General features: G+C 34.9%; 1 protein-coding gene across 1 annotated transcript in view; it reads left to right on the top strand.

Annotated features, from left to right (window-relative positions):
• The window catches only part of LOC111047125, a 30,572-nt gene that overhangs the window by 2,544 nt on the left and 10,970 nt on the right, over window positions 1-17,058 (top strand). The window contains exons 2-4 of the mRNA XM_039435896.1: window positions 1,154-1,432; window positions 10,531-10,712; window positions 16,052-16,297. Coding sequence (XP_039291830.1) covers window positions 1,265-1,432; window positions 10,531-10,712; window positions 16,052-16,297 — 596 coding nt within the window. The 5' untranslated portion in view covers window positions 1,154-1,264. The remainder of the gene's footprint in view (window positions 1-1,153; window positions 1,433-10,530; window positions 10,713-16,051; window positions 16,298-17,058) is intronic.

Raw genomic sequence — 17,058 nt, 5'->3', positions numbered from 1 at the left:
ATATTAGAGTGAAAATCAGACTATAGAATTTTTCATCATAAATCAGCTTACACAGATGTGTGGAGAAGCCAGTTTATTGCTGTATTTCCATAAGGTCTATAGTTTCAATCAGCCACTTGTGGATGAGAATACTGCGTGAGGTCTACTGTTCACAGAACTACTAGTATAGTCAACAAACATGCTATGAAGTATTTTTTTGTGATTTACTGTTTATAGATACTTCCATATTAGTGTTGCCATAAACTAGTAGTTCTGTGAACAGTAGACCTCACGCAGTATTCTCATCCACAAGTACCTGATCGAAACTATAGACCTTATGGAAATACAGCAATAGACTGGCTTCTCCACACATCTGTGTAATCACTTATCAGCTGATTTATGATGAATAATTCTATAGTCTGATTTTTACTCTAATATTGGCGTATGAAGGAGGCTCCTTTTTCCTTTTATAATTACCTTGAAATGCAGAATTTCCAAAACCTTGTATATACGTCGACGCGCAATTAAAAAAGGCACATACCTGTCAAATTTCATGAAAATCTATTACCGCTTTTCGCCGTAAATGCGCAACAGAAAAACATATAAACATTTAAACATTAAGAGAAATGCCAAACCGTCGACTTGAATCTTAGACCTCACTTCGCTAGGTCAATAAAAATATTTAAATTATTGGATGGTACTTTCTATTGTCATTCAATTCAAATCAAAATCGTTTATTGCACAAAAATATATACAGAATACAACTGAAAGGAAATTGACAACTTTGTGCTACACGTCGGCAAAAGAAAACTTGTACGCCGACGTGGAGTCTTAATATAACTTATTCACTTATACATTAATATTAATATATAAAATGATCCTACAATATTATAATATAGGCTAACAGTAATTAACATTCAACCAACTAAATATTCTATTCTAAGAAATAACAATAAATTAGAGATATACATAAAGCTGAATTTAAGATTCATACAACATCAATCAATATTAAACCAAATCATTAATTGAATAAAAATAATTCATGAAATTTCATGAATTCATGAAAAGTGTAATTATTGTATTTTAAAATTGTGTTGCTGAAATAAACATCTATTCTATTCTAATTTAATTAAAGAATTAATTAAATTAACGAAATTGTTCTTGTGTGGCACAGACAGGTGTAATGTGAGAAAATGGCGTCGAGAGGCGATGGTGACTCATCACAGAACAGACGTGTCGTGAAAGAGGGGCCCAGGGGGTCCGAGCCCCCCCTCCCCTCGCCCCGATGCTGAAGCACATACCTGGCGTCGGCCCACAGCCGCCTCAACTCCACACGTCGCGTACGAGACTGGCGTCGGCTGACGTCATCACTCCAGACAAGACCGGCACGCGACTCAATGGATCCGTGGTGTCGCAACATTATCGTATTTCGCGGCCTATACAGCCGCCTCAGGTCAGTCATAGCATACAGCTAATGTATAGTCTGTACAAATTAACCTTCCGGTAGTCGCGCCCTACTCAATCACACGAGCAGTCGCGTGTTGTACTTTTTACAACATCCAATTTTCAAAGTGTTATGTACTCTGTTTACTGTCAAAACATATTAATTAACTGTATAATTACTTTTTCCTACAGTTACCTTGAAAAGTGGCCATTCCTGCACTGATTACAAAACGCAAAGAATTAGTGCGCAAAGTGACAGTTTGCTGCATCGAAAGAAACGTTTACGCCCGAGCCTTAGGCGAGGGCGGAATGGTTTCTTGAGTGTAGCAGAGGAACTTTGCGCACGTATTTCACATTAAATTTTTCCTACAGTTACCATTGAATATTAAAAGTGGGTAATTATGGGTAAAATTCCCTGAAATCCATCAAATGTTTTTCTGTGTAATTTTATTATTAATAAAAACCTTAATTTATTTAAAATTGAATAATAATAATTGAATTATAATGATTTGTAATTCAATTGAAAATTTATCTGACTGCTTGAAGGGGGTTTATCTTATGTAAGCATTGAAATGACTATAATCAAGGCACATAATGGCAAGGCAACGCTGTTCTCCACTGCCATTATAACGTGGGCCTCACTATGAGTATTACCAACTTAATTTTGATTCTCCTGCACTGGTGCTCCTTATAACCTACTAACTATTTTGCGTTGTCATGCTGCAAATCTGGAGTACGCAAAGTACTCACTTTGCGCACTAGTGCGGAAAAGTACTTCTTTGCGGCCTGCAATCGGTGCACAAATGGTCACTTTTCAAGGTATCTGTAGGAAAAATTGTTTTCTGCACTCCAGATTTGCAACATGGCAACGCAAAATAGTAGTTTATATGGAGCACCAGTGCAGCAAAATCAAAATGAATTTGGTAACAGTGACTGTGGTATAGTGAGGTCCACGTTATAATAATATTAAGGACAACGAGGACAGCCACCACATGAGTGCCGCCTTCATTCATCTACTACTACATTATTCAATTTAAAATAAATTAAGGTTTTTATTAATAATAAAATTACACAGAAAAACATTTGATACATTTCAGGGAATTTTACCCATAATTACCCACTTTTCATATTCAATGGTAACTGTAGGAAAAATTTAATGTGAAATACGTGCGCAAAGTTCCTCTGCTGCACTCAAGAAACCATTCCGCCCGAGCCGCGTTTCTTTCGGTGTAGCAAACTGTCACTTTGCGCACTAGTTGCACAAATAACTATTTCCATCTTCTTGGATCATTTTACGCCTATAAACATTTTGATGATTACCATTTCATAGCCCAATAAGGTACATCAAGCAAAGCCATCAATTCTGTGTTATTGGTTCGTTTACAGTCCCCGTATATGTATTTCCCTATCATACGTATGCACTGTGGCGACTAAATGGCACCTAAAGACTGAACCATTGCTCGGTTGATACTGCAACTCAGTGAAGTGATGAGGGGAAAGTTTTGGAATGCATAGGTGACTCATTCACTGACACCACCCCATTCAATAGTTTTGTGCAGCAAAAAAACTGACACTGTTGTATTTTTTACATCAGCGCGACTGCCGGAAGGTTAACTTCGGACTTATTTTAAACGAGATGAACAGTTAATATTACTTAAAATATAATTGATTATTTCAAACTGGAATGAACAGTTAATATGACATCAATAAACCTGTATCTGCTACCGTCTATAGAAGGCATTGACAAGACAGAGGTTCGGCAACGTTTTCTCCTATCTTTCTCCACTGCCATTATAACGTGGACCTTACTTTATTGTTCAATAATGTTGCAGGTCTATTGAATTGAATTGAATTGAATTGAATTTATTTCAGCAAAATTTACACAATTTACAATAATATTTCAACAGAGCAAATACACAACTTGAGATATGTAATACATATAATACTATTAATACCTTATCCTATTCTGGTATAACTTATCTTATTGCACCTATCCCAAGTGGATTCACTCTATTTAATGAAATATAAGAGCCCACATAGACCTTTTTGGCCTGTTCGTGGGTCAATGAGTCCAGTACTGTGTGATTAAAGTATACATTTTTTTCCTGATTGAACTTAAGAGAAATAAGTTTTTTCAATTTCATAATCGCACACACACACACACACACACACACACACACACACACACACACACCACACACACACCACAGACACGTTGGTCATCACAAGGTGAACCGCTAGGTAAAAAGATATATTGATTGGGACAAAGAGAATATCCAAACATTAGAAGTAACCAATATCCTATTGATAAATAGATTGAAGTAGCCGTTCACATTGATCTTCATTCAGCGTTTTTATCCAATTTGTAATTATAGATTTATATTTTGAGAAACTACATGCGACCGGCTGACTTATTTCTTGAGGAGTGTTATTCATAATAGTGTGGCATAGGTATGATATATTCCTATCACAGGCTGAACGGGTGTTTCGTTGAAGACCCGAGTGATGAAAGCGGGAATGTCTTGTCATGTAATGATGATTGGACTCTGAATTGAAATATATTTTATTCTTGAACATGTACATCAATACTGATTTAATGAATAGCTGCCTGATTCTGAAAACGTTGAAGACCTGAAACAATCGTACGGATGGAAATCTTCTGCATTGACCAAGGCCAACTTTTATTATAGTTTTCTGAGTCACTGATATTTGATCTAACAACGCTTTGGGTGCACTTCCCCAAAGGATAATACCGTAGGAAATAATGGACTGAATGTACGCATAATACACTGTTCTCAAATGATTTATATTGAGGATTCCCCTAAGCTGGTTGAACACATAAATCATTTTTCTCAGCCTACTATTAAGGTATCTAACATGAGAGCTCCATGTCAATCGACTATCTATATGAATGCCCAAATATTTATATTCATAGACAGTCTCTATTAAATCACAGCCACATGCATTACCCCAATCAGCCCCGCACGTGTGAACCCTCAATTCCAAGTTGGTAGGGGGAGCACGACTGTCACGCAGGAAAATAGGCAAACACTTAGTTTTTTTAGTATTCATGCTGAGTATATTGATATCAAACCAGCTTTTCAATTGTCTTAGCTCACTTGAAGCTACTCTGTACACATTTTCCCAACTGTCTCCCTCAAAGTAAACGGCTGTGTCATCAGCAAAAAGCATCATTTTACCACTCATATTTACCTGAATAATATCATTAATGTAGACCAGAAATAGAATTGGTCCGAGGGTACTGCCCTGAACCACACCATAATTGATATCTTGGATGCTACTTTCGACTCCTGCAATAGATACCAACTGGCGACGCTTTGACAGGAAACTTTTAAGCCAATCGTGTGCAGCACCAATTATTCCTATGGCCGTCAGTTTATTCAACAACAAATCGTGATCAATGGAATCAAAAGCTTTTGCCAGATCAATAAATAGTAATAGAATATATTTATTATTATTAATACCCTGTCTCAGATAGTCGCTAAGCTGAAAGAAACAATTAGACGAATTCCGGTCATCCCTAAAGCCAAATTGATTATCCATCAGAATGTTATTGTTTTTAAGGTACTTGGTCAATTGCTTCTTGAAACATTTCTCGATGACCTTAGAAATGAAACTAAGAAGGTTTATAGGTCTATAATTATTTAAATCATTTTTAATGCCAGACTTATAGAGTGGAATAACTTTTGCTAATTTGAGAATATCCGGAAAAGTTCCTGATGTAAAGCTTCTATTAATAATGTGACGAAGAGGAGTAACAATAGATTTTATATTATCCTTCAAAAGAGATGCTGATATGCCATCGCAGCCAGGCGCAGAACCACCTCGTAGCTCCAAAATGCAGTTTTCAACATCCATCTCACTCACCTGCTGTAAGTCAAAAATCGAATTGCATGGAGGGTGATCCATGTCAGGTAGATTAATATTTGGGTTGCCTTGTTTTATAACGTCTGCAAGAGATTCTCCAACTTTTGAAAAAAATATATTAAATTTATTGGTTACATCAGAAACCGTAGCACAACTTCCTGTTTGAGGACTTCGGCTGTCGTTACTATTAGTAAGAAAACTTTGTATAGGAAATGAGTTATTCCTTGGATTTACACCCGATATTTCATTAATTGTTCTCCAAAATGAAATAGGTTTAGAATCGGATAATAATTTATTCCTATAGTAATTATATTTTGTAGTTTTTAATGATCTATTCAATGTTTTCCTATAATTATTGTAGTATAATTTCAATTGTAAATTAAAGGGTTGTCTGATAACAAGCTTACTTAATTTATTCCTCTTTTTAATCGATTTGATAAGCGAATCAGTTATCCAGGGCTTTAATTTTTTTAATTGGACTCTTTTTGGTTTATTTGTTGTACAACTATGTTTAATTTCTTGAATTTTCTTAACGAATGATTCAGTAGATTCATTGACGCTTTCTATCATTGTTACATCCTGCCAGGTTTGCTGTGAAACAGTTTCTGAGAATTTCAAGTAATCAATGGTAGCATGGAATTGGAGAGTTTCAAATCTTGGTACATTCTGAGCTTGATTATCATTTTTAATTAAAATAGACGTTACATAGTGGTCAGTAATGTCAGACCGGAAAACAGCCGGACGGAGAGCCTCCGTATTAAAGTGCCTGACAAAAATGTGGTCGATGCAAGTCGAAGTGAAGGCCGTCCGCCTTGTAGGAACGTTAATGCAGGAAACAAAACCAGCCCCATAGAGCACATCTAGATATCTGTTACTAATATTATCAATTTGGTCAGTAAGAATATTGCAATTGATATCTCCAGCGATAATCTCAATAGTGTTGTTCAATCTATTCCTCCTATCGATGTATCTATCTTCAAGTCCACTGATAAAATTTGACAGGTCCAAGCCCTGACAGCGATAAGCACATAAAACGTTATAACTCAGCTCGTATTTTTGGCAATCCAATATTAGACAATTTACTCCTCCAACATTAATCTCTTCACAGGATGCATTCAGTTCAGATCTTACATACATAACTACTCCATCATTCTGATTAAATTTAACTGAAGTACGAAAGCTAGAATATTCTTCCAAGTGTGTTATGTTCTCATCCACACTCAACCAGGTTTCGGTTAAAATAATGACATCAAATTTAAATCCAAGACATTCCAAAAGAACAGTAAAATTGTCAAAATTTTTATGGTAGCTCCTAATATTCAGATGTATAACACTTAAAGCATTCATTCCATTCTCTCTCAAAAATCCAGCATACACACCACACTCATCAAACTCCTCACAACCAACGTGTCTGTAGTCACTCAATTCATCTAACACATTCATTTTCCTTACTGCCGATCCTTTTTCTAATATATATATATTTTTATACATTAGCCTAAATAAGTTCATATATCCAAGTAATGTTCGGTACTTAAAGTGGCGTTGATTAATTACTAAATGAATATAATAACGATAATAATAGTAGTAATTAAAGAAATATATTTATGTATATTATCAAAATTTGATTTACATTTAATGTAAATTATTAAATTTCGAAAAATGTTTCCTAGTAATTGGAACATACATAGAAAATCTCATATTTTATACTGGTTTAGTGATTAAAGGCAATATATTTAATGATAATATCAAATGATAGGATTACAAAAGTATGCTTATATATGCTCTTCGATTTCAATTACAAACAAATTTATTAGCTGGAAAATAATTATTAATTCAATGAAAAGTTAGCTTAGATTGTCATTATGTTTACACAACAATATCCAAAATCATAAATAGAAGTAGATACTATTCTTATATGTACATGAGAATAATAATGAAACAAGTTCTCAAAGAAATGAATAGATTTGAAGGAAAATGGAATGTTGCACTGATAAAAACCAAGGAATAAATTAATAGAATAGACAATAGAAGGAACTTACATGATATGAAATCAATAAGCAAAAATAAATATTACAATAGAAACGAAGGAAATTATAGCTACTCCCATTTACGACTCAATTCAGATGAGAAAAAAAATCAATTAAAAATAATCCTAGAAAATACTGAGTATCCATAATATTCTCCCCTATAAAGAACTATTATTGTGAGATAACATGCCAACATGAGTTGTTTCCTCTTTTCCCTTCACTACAACAACTCTCTTCCTTACTTCTTTGTTGAACAAAGCTAACTCATTTTATGTTTTATAGAATTAAATATATTATTCTATCAATAATAAACTAATTTAAATCACCTAAAAAGTTCCAGTAACACAGTTCATTAACTATAAATCCTGCACGTGGAAAATAATAACTATAGACAAATAAAAATAGGAAATTATTAAATTATTAAAAACCCAACACGTTTGCATTTATCAGAAAATTAACTTAATAAAGAGTTCAAACCGCCACCATTCTGTAACCATGACTTTATCTTGCAACTTACAGTTTATTTCCTAGTTCCTTGTTCAGTGTCGTTCGTAAATATTTTCAAATCATCCTCTACAATAACCCTTACCACTGGACCTTCCGGATTTCTCCTAACAAAGATTTTACCTTCTCTAACCCAAGCGAACGCGATCCTATTTTGTTTCACTAAGTCTCTCGCAGCATTGAGAAGTGATCTGTTAAAATCAGTTAAGTGTTCGTTAATGTAGATTTTTTTATTATCGAATGATTCATGCAGTAACTTCGCTTCAATTCCCTTCATTTTACGAGCCGCATTCAGCCAGATTTTGCGGCAGTTCCTAGACATAAGTCTCACTACGATCGGGGGTCGATGTGGGCCTCCTTTATTATTCAGGCGATGTGCAGTTGAAATGTCCGATATATGAAACTGAATTTTCAAGATCTCAGCGAGTTTTTGCAGAATAAGATAGACGTCCTCTCCCTTGGTTTGGGGAACACCGATAATCACCACATTATCTTTCCTTGAATATTGGTTGATAGAGTTAATTTCATTTTTCAAATCACAAATCTCACCTTGCATGCGAACATTATTATCCCGCAAAACGTTACATTCATTCTTTAAACTCGCGTACTCTTTTACGGATTTGTTGACTTCGAGACGTAACACGTTTAATTCCGATTGAATCATTTCAGTAAGTGACTGCTTCATTTCTGCAAACTGCTTGTCCATTTTTATACCTAGGTTTTTAATAGCAAGTTCCAGGTTACTATTTGAAGCACTATTGTCAACGGAAGATTTCAATGTAATACACTCATCACATTTCCAGGTATTTTTTTTCTGTCCCAGTTTACGAAGATTTTCTGTTGTACCTACACGGCAACACTTTGCATGAAATGCATCATTACACTCGACACATTTGATTTCGTCCTTAACATCATTCAAAACCAAATTACACAATGAACAGTTAACCATTTTGAACAGGCTAAATAACATGGTTCTGTATTACGGATCGGCACTACTACTACTATCTAATCAGCCAGAGCGAAAAACAACCTTCTCTACCGAATGCCAAGACTAGACTGAATTATGGATAGACTGACTATGGACCGCTTTATGCAAATTTGTAACTGTTAAATAAAAATACTAAGAAATTGTCAAAAACCACAAATTTATTGATACTCAGAAAGACCGGTTTCGGTTGCTACACCATTGTCAATCTCTGATAAACTAGATAGTTTTCTCTGATAAACTGATAGTTTATCAGAGATTGACAATGGTGTAGCAACCGAAACCGGTCTTTCTGAGTATCAATAAATCTGTGGTTTTTGACAATTTCTTAGTATTTTTATTTAATCCGATACTATTAAACTAGCAATTTCTGTTTATATGTTTCTGACATATATATAAGATCTGTATGTGACCGGATCTCGAAAACGGCTCTAACGATTCTCACAAAATTTGGAACAAAGTAGGTTTATGATATGAAAATCGATTGCACTAGGTCTCAATCCTGAGATAACTCGCTGAAGGACATTAAAAGGATAAATACGTCCTTGGAAAAACAGCTGGACATTTTGTCGTCTGTCGATACCGTAATGGAAGAGAGTGAACGAGTCCATGTGTGGGATCATCCAGCTGATCTCACGAGAAGAAAAATTCAGCAAGAAAAACTCATTTTCATTTATTTATCTTTTTTTAGAAAAAATGTTTACTTCAGAAAGTCAAAAATAGTAACTAGATGCTGTTAGTGTAGAATAGTACATAGTATATTAACAAATATTGTAGCAAACATAGTATATCATTCTAAATAGAATTCATAGTATATCTATTTGTAATTGATGATGTGTTTGTTTTTTGAAGTGTGAATAAATTGAATTGATTTATTGTTTCACAAAAAAAGACTTATAAAACATAAGTAAATGTACTAATTTAAAGAAAATTATATCTATGTTTAAACTATTTCACAAAATAATTGAAACTGTACTCACATGGACCTGTCGGTCTGTTCGTGAGTAAGAGTTCACATAAGTATATTGAAATTCAATTTACACAGATAACTTATCTATGATACAGAGAAATAATATTACTATCATAGATAGCTACCAATATTTAATAGTATTGAATAATACAATATCAAAAATATTTAAATAAAAGATAAAAATACTTATTTAATTTTAATATTCAAGCTCAACTATCAACATTCGCACGGGAAGGGAAACACACACACACACACACACACACACACACACACACACACACACACACACACACACACACACACACACACACACACACACACACACTACGCACACACATGAGTGAATAAATTCCAAGCCGTTACACATACATTGATATTGTTATTGACATTGATACAATTGTTATTTTGATGAGTGATAGTAGCTTAACCTAGATTTTGATTTGGACTGCAGTATAAATTTGAAAAGGGACAGTTTTGAGCATACGCCTGTTGTGCCTACTCATATAACTGTAAAAATAATTGTACGACTGAGAAAATAAATAAATATAAACTATAAATTCAATCTTTCGTTATAAATTTTTTATGCTTTTACACTCCAGAGCAAAGCTTGGTCCCCGGATATTGAACTATATAATATGAACTATATTTACCACAATATCAACTTCTCAACTACACAAAAAATTGTAACTGTACTTTGACAAATAAATAATAATAATGATTCTTGTTTCCAACAGCCAATCACAAGCCTGCTACCGACGCAGCCTCAGCTAGTCTCGAACGGGGGTCTCCACCTGTCTAGTCCTCCCCATGTGGGAACGCCCGCTAGCCTCACGCCGGGTCTCTCGGACACCGTGTCACACAAGGAGCCGGGTGTTCGTGAAATGCTCACCTCACTCGGATTGCTCTGTCTAATCAGGTTAGTTAGACTGTCTTTGTTCAATCAAGGTTATACCATAGAGAAACAATAGCATAAGTAGATATGCCATGGTATAGGGCGTTTATGTCGCAACTTTTACTGTTATATCCCAAGTAGGGATGGGTATCGAAAGACAAAACATCGATGTTTTGAACATCGAGGTTTTTTTCTCCTAAACATCGATAAGTGGAAAACATCGAACAGTAAACATCGATGTTTTTAAACATCGATGTTTTAAACATCGACGTGTTGCCGTACATTTTTCGGAAGATTATTATATCTTTAGAGTAACTCAGATAGTGAAATCAATTTCCTTTTTTATGTACATGTAAAAGAAAGGGACAGAGCTTTTAAAAAGTAGTTAACAATAAAGGAATATTATTGATCGGCAGCAACGAAACTGAAAGTTAATAAATTGTTTGTAGTTGTAGGTAATCAGACTCTACGTTATCAACGGAGATTGATATTTAATCGAATATAAAAAAGAAAATCCAATAACCTCAAATACTGTTTTATAGATTTGAATATTTGTTTAGTATAAGAGAAATTAAGACGGTATTATTCTTTGGTCCAAATCTCGAAATACTTAAAAATACAAAAAAAACTCCCAAAGTGACTACAATTTTATCTGGAGCTGTTTCAATATTTTAACTGTTACTAACTGGAATTACAGCAATTTTAGACTTGGTATTCAAGTAACAGTCTTTCAAATAATTGAAGTCAGGTTGTGACTAGAAAGATACATCAACTCTATTATAGTTCATAAGATTTGTCATCTTCATAGTTGAGTCAGAAACCTCTCGGGATATCCTCGAAGATTCTGTCTTGGGATTTCATCATAAGCTAAATTTTAGCAATCTTTGTTACTCATAATCGTATTCATTCAATACCTGATAGTTTTATTCAGGAAATGAGAATGAATAGAGGTGTTTTTTATGGCTATCTACACTCCATACTAAACGAGGACCTCTATTCCAGAGCTAGATTAATAATTGGTATTAAACGTATGTTGAGGAAAGCACTGGTAATAAGAAAAACTCTTTCTTCCTAAGAAACGAAAAATCCGACCTCTTATTCAATTATATATAGGTATCTAACCTTGACAAGGGCCACAGTTATGTAAATCTTCAATAGTATCCAACAGTTTTACATAAAAATACAGAGAGCCTGATTGAAAAATTCCTTTTTGTTGGGAAAAACATCGAATGACCGATGACTAGGTAAAACCATCGATAAGTGAAAAACATCGAACAATAAACATCGATGTTAAAAACATCGAACAATAAACATCGATGTTAAAAACATCGAACAATAAACATCGATGTTAAAACCATCGATGTTTGATGTTGAAACATCGATGTTTCTAAACATCGATGTATCGATACCCATCCCTAATCCCAAGCTGATAGTCCACGCAGTTCTTTCCTGTGAAGCTTTATGACGCTGGTAGTATCTCATATTGTGCCGTTCATACACTCTCACCCCAACAAAACAGTAAAAATTGACAATAATCAACAGTAATCGGCTTGAGATAACAGTAAAAGTTGCGACATAAACTCCCTATACCATGGGATATCTACTTACGCTATTGTTTCTCTATGGTTATAGTCCGTACAAATTAACTTCAGACTTGGAGGAATTTGTGGCACAGAGAAATGGAGGGAGATCAGCCAATCACAGTGATGGATAGAGTCATAGGTGGAAGCGCAGTTGCCAATTTGTCGATTAGAGTCAGTCGACTTAACGCTGTGCAAAGGCTATAAATAAAGTTTCTACTGGTGGTATTTTCAAAGTTTTTCGATTTGTATATCATCAAGCTATCTAAATGATAAAGTTTTCTCAGGAAAACATTTTTCCGGTCATTTCTTCTTGAGATATGAGCGCTTAAAGCCTTACATTTTTGGGACAGAACATTTCAAATTCAGTTTGATTGATTGAGTACTTTATTTATGTAGATTACAATATATACTGGCTTATACACTTATATGCAATAGCTTACAATACAGCAAAATTATAGATGAATTTACATAATATAGACTAAGAAAATAATTATTGAGCTGTATATAATATGAAAAAAGCAATTTATAATAACTATAGATAAAATAGATAATATTGTAATGCATGTACATAAATTGACGGAGCTTTGGACATATCAATGTCCATTCTTCGGAAAGAATATTAAAAATATCCTTCCCACTAACTAACTCTCGGTAAGAGATAAATCCATGAGATCCGGAGGATAAATTCTTCATGGTATTGTTGATTGATTCAGACAAAAACTTTCTGAAAATATCAATTAATTGAGAAAGTTATTCAATTTACCAAAAATGACCACAAATAATTCAACTAAAAGTTATTTTTGGTCTTTTTTAGTAAATTTAATAACTTTCTCAATAATTGATATTTTCAGAAAATTTTATGTTCTAATCAATCAACAATACCATGAAGAATCTATCCTCTGAATCTCATGGATTTATCTCTTACCGAACTTGAAATGTTCTGTCCCAAAAATGTAAAGGTTCAGGCGTTCATATCTGAAAAAGAAATGATCGGAAAAAAATGTTTTCCCGAGAAAACTTCTTCATTTTGTTAGCTTGATGATATACAAATCGAAAAACTTTGAAAATATCACCGGTAGAAAGTTTATTTTTAGCCTTTGCACGGCAATAAGGATTCCAGACAGGAAACTCCGTTAGTTTAACATGAGCGCTTGAATACTCACAAGAAATTAGAGGAATACTGGCCGGTTCAGAACGGAAACTTCGCAGACGTTATCCCTACCTCTGTTTTGTGTTTTTATCTTATAATATTTGTTGTAGTGTTTTAGTTTTACTTGGAATTGTATTGGAGGGTTAAGTGTAACAGAGGGCCGGCTGTGCCCTAACTTCGCACTCCTAGGTTTTTAATAAAGGCAGCTAATTGACCGAGCGAAGTGAGGTCTAAGATTCAAGTCTACGGTTTGGCATTTCTCTTAATGTTTGAATGTTTAAAAGTTTTTATGTTGAGCATTTACGGCGAAACGCGGTAATAGATTTTCATGAAATTTGACAGATATGTTCCTTTTTTAATTGCGCGTCGACGTATATACACGGTTTTTGGAAATTTTGCATTTCAAGGATAATATAAAAGGAAAAGGGAGCCTTCTTCATACGCCAATATTAGAGTAAAAATCAGACTAGAATTATTCATAATAAATCAGCTGACAAGTGATTACACAGATGTGTGGAGAAGCCAGTCTATTGCTGTATTTCCATAAGGTCTATAGTTTCAATCAGGTACTTGTGGATGAGAATACTGCGTGAGGTCTACTGTTCACAGAACTACTAGTATAAAAGGAAAAAGGAGCCTCCTTCATACGCCAATATTAGAGTAAAAATCAGACTAGAATTATTCATAATAAATCAGCTGACAAGTGATTACACAGATGTGTGGAGAAGCCAGTCTATTGCTGTATTTCCATAAGGTCTATAGTTTCAATCAGGTACTTGTGGATGAGAATACTGCGTGAGGTCTACTGTTCACAGAACTACTAGTTTAGTTTTGTTACAATGATGTAACAACCGAAACCGGTCTCTCTAACTATCAATAAATCTGTGGTTTTTGACAATTTCTTAGTCTTTCTAATTTAATATGAATAATAACCACAATATCAACTTCTCAACTACACAAAAAGTGAAAAAACAAACATCATTCTCGCCTGTAGAAGGCCCTTTCCCGTCCTTGTGACGTAAGATAATATTTTTTCGCCACACTGCACAGAAAGCAGCTGTTTTCCAGTCCCTACGTAGATCTGAAAGACATTGTTTGCAGACGACTCTCGTCTGACGTCAGAACATGCTTCTTTCCGGCTAAGGCCGGATAGAGTACCCTTTCCGGCCGCTTTTTGAAAATGTGTTTGGACAACTGTGCCATATGGTGCATTGTGTTCAGGAGGGTGAGATCGGAAATTTTCACCCCACTTTGAGTACCCTACGACGTCTGGTTCTTGTGATATAAGACATCAAAGTTTCCCCCCCCCTCATAAAACATTCTTATTCGATTTATTATTCTTATATAGCTGATGCCAAAAAGTTAGGGGGCTTCGTGGGTCACATGATGTAACCTACTCACAGCTGATGCATTGCATCTATTTATTGTCTCCTTTGATTAAAAATCATCACCTAAGCCAAGCTAGATAACAACTCTACTTGACAACATCAGCTGTTGGGACGCACAAGAGACCCACGAAACCGCCTAACTTTGTGGCGTCATCTATACCCAAAGTTAGTAGACAGAAGGTTGGTCACTCATCTATAGTATTTTATTTGAAATGCGATTGGAGTGGGGGAACTGCAGCCGTGACGTAGGCTGTAGTACAGAGTAGGCAAAATATCGCATTCTTGAAAATCATACGGTGACGTATAGTCAAATTATATAACACAAACATTTTCTGACATGCAAGCTTTCTGTTTCAGCCTTACAATAATTATCAAAACATTTAAATAATACAAGCATTTTACCATATAAAAGCAAAAACCCCACCTCCTAACTTTCCTTTTAAAACCCTTAAGGTATCTTCATCTTCTAGCTCGTTTTTATATTTTGTAGTTTGGCTATACACCAGCTTGTGAATTTCGGGGATGAGATATTTTGATTCTCGTAGAACATGTGCTCGATACCAGCATGTGTTCAGTGCATTTATATGAACGAAATTTATCGGGATCGGTTTATTGCAATGCATTAATTTTTCAATATTTTTCATGCGTTAATCTGAAATTATAATAGTATAACGTTGTCTAATAACGCTTTTCCAGCTTATTAACTTTTTCGTGTCACGTTTTTAGATTCTTGGAAAACTTTCAACTTCATTTTATTCATACAAGTTGAATGAACTTGGAATATTTAACAACATCATTAGAATCGGTGATTCATTCGCTATAAGTATGAAGAATTTCCAAGTTCTAGGTCAATCTTGAGGGTAATAAACGACGATATATTTGAAGATACAGTGAATAAACTGTATGCTCAGTGTGGTTACTCCATCACATTTTTACTACACGTGACGTCACGCTGGCGTTCCCCCCTCCACTTCGAATCTTACACCTGTGAGTGATCAACATTCTGTCTACTAACGTTGATCTATACCTGTAGTGTGGCGAAAAATATCGTACGCGACTCTCTCAGAAAGGTGTTTACGGTATTCGGATAACATATTCCGGATAAACTATCCTCTTACCGTAAACACTAACTCTCTGTGCTTGTAGCGTAATATACTATATTTTATTTTATTTCCCCTCATCTTCTACTTTATCTCACTAGTTTTCTGTACGGAAATTTTCATAGAAATTGATTGATTTCAGCTTGCTGCTGGCTCTACTGTCGCTGATCTTCCTGCTGAAAATCAGTCCGGTGAGTCCGAATGACGTCATCCCGCCAAGCGACAGTTTCCCGACGGTGCTCTCTCCCGACGAGTATGTCGTTGTCTACGAGGTGACTCTCGCCCTGTGCGCGCTCTCGCTCTCTCTCAACCTCTGCTGCCTGCTCGTCTGCTCTGTTCAGTTCTTGTTTGCAGTCAAGCTAGTCCGGGACTCGCCCGACGGTGAAAGGTATCAATATTAATTCATTTGTCAACAAATTCTTATTCTTCTTCTTCTTCTTCTTCTTCTTCTTCTTCTTCTTCTTCTTCTTCTTCTTCTCTCTTCTTCTTCTTCTCTTCTTCTTCTCTCTCTTCTTCTTCTTCTTCTTCTTCTTCTTCTCTTTTCTTCTTCTCTTCTTCTTCTTCTTCTTCTTCTTCTCCTCTTCTTCTTCTTCTTCTTCTTCTTCTTCTTCTTCTTCTTCTTCTTCTTCTTCTTCTTCGTCTTCTTCTTCTTCTTCTTCTTCTTCGTTTTCTTCCTCTTCTTCTTCTTCTTCTTCTTCTGCTTCTTCTTCTTCTTCTTCTCCTGTCTTCTTCTTCTTCTTCTTCTTCTTCTCTTTTCTTCTTCTTCTTCTTCTTCTTCTTCTTTCTTCTCCTGTCTTCTTCTTCTTCTTCTTTTCTTCTTCTTCTTCTTCTCCTGTCTTCTTCTTCTTCTTCTTCTTCTTCTCTTTTCTTCTTCTTCTTCTTCTTCTTCTCTTCTTCTTCCTCTTCTTTAGATTTCACTATTTGTTCAGTGTAGACACGGCATGGTATCAGTGATTCAGTTTTTGTTATTTATTTATTTATTTATTTGGTTAGCAAAAAATACAATAATCGGAAAAGAAAAAACAGGCTATTGCCTAAAACTTCTTCAATTATTGAGGGTGGGGTTTGTGTTTATGTTAGTGCTAAACCAGATTTTAGAGTATAAAACTTTGTTTTCACTATTTTTTCCGGTTTTATTATTTATGCTTA

Source organism: Nilaparvata lugens, chromosome 9, assembly GCF_014356525.2.
Source record: "Nilaparvata lugens isolate BPH chromosome 9, ASM1435652v1, whole genome shotgun sequence".
NCBI lineage: Eukaryota > Metazoa > Arthropoda > Insecta > Hemiptera > Delphacidae > Nilaparvata > Nilaparvata lugens.
This window is presented reverse-complemented; position numbering and strand designations above follow the sequence as displayed.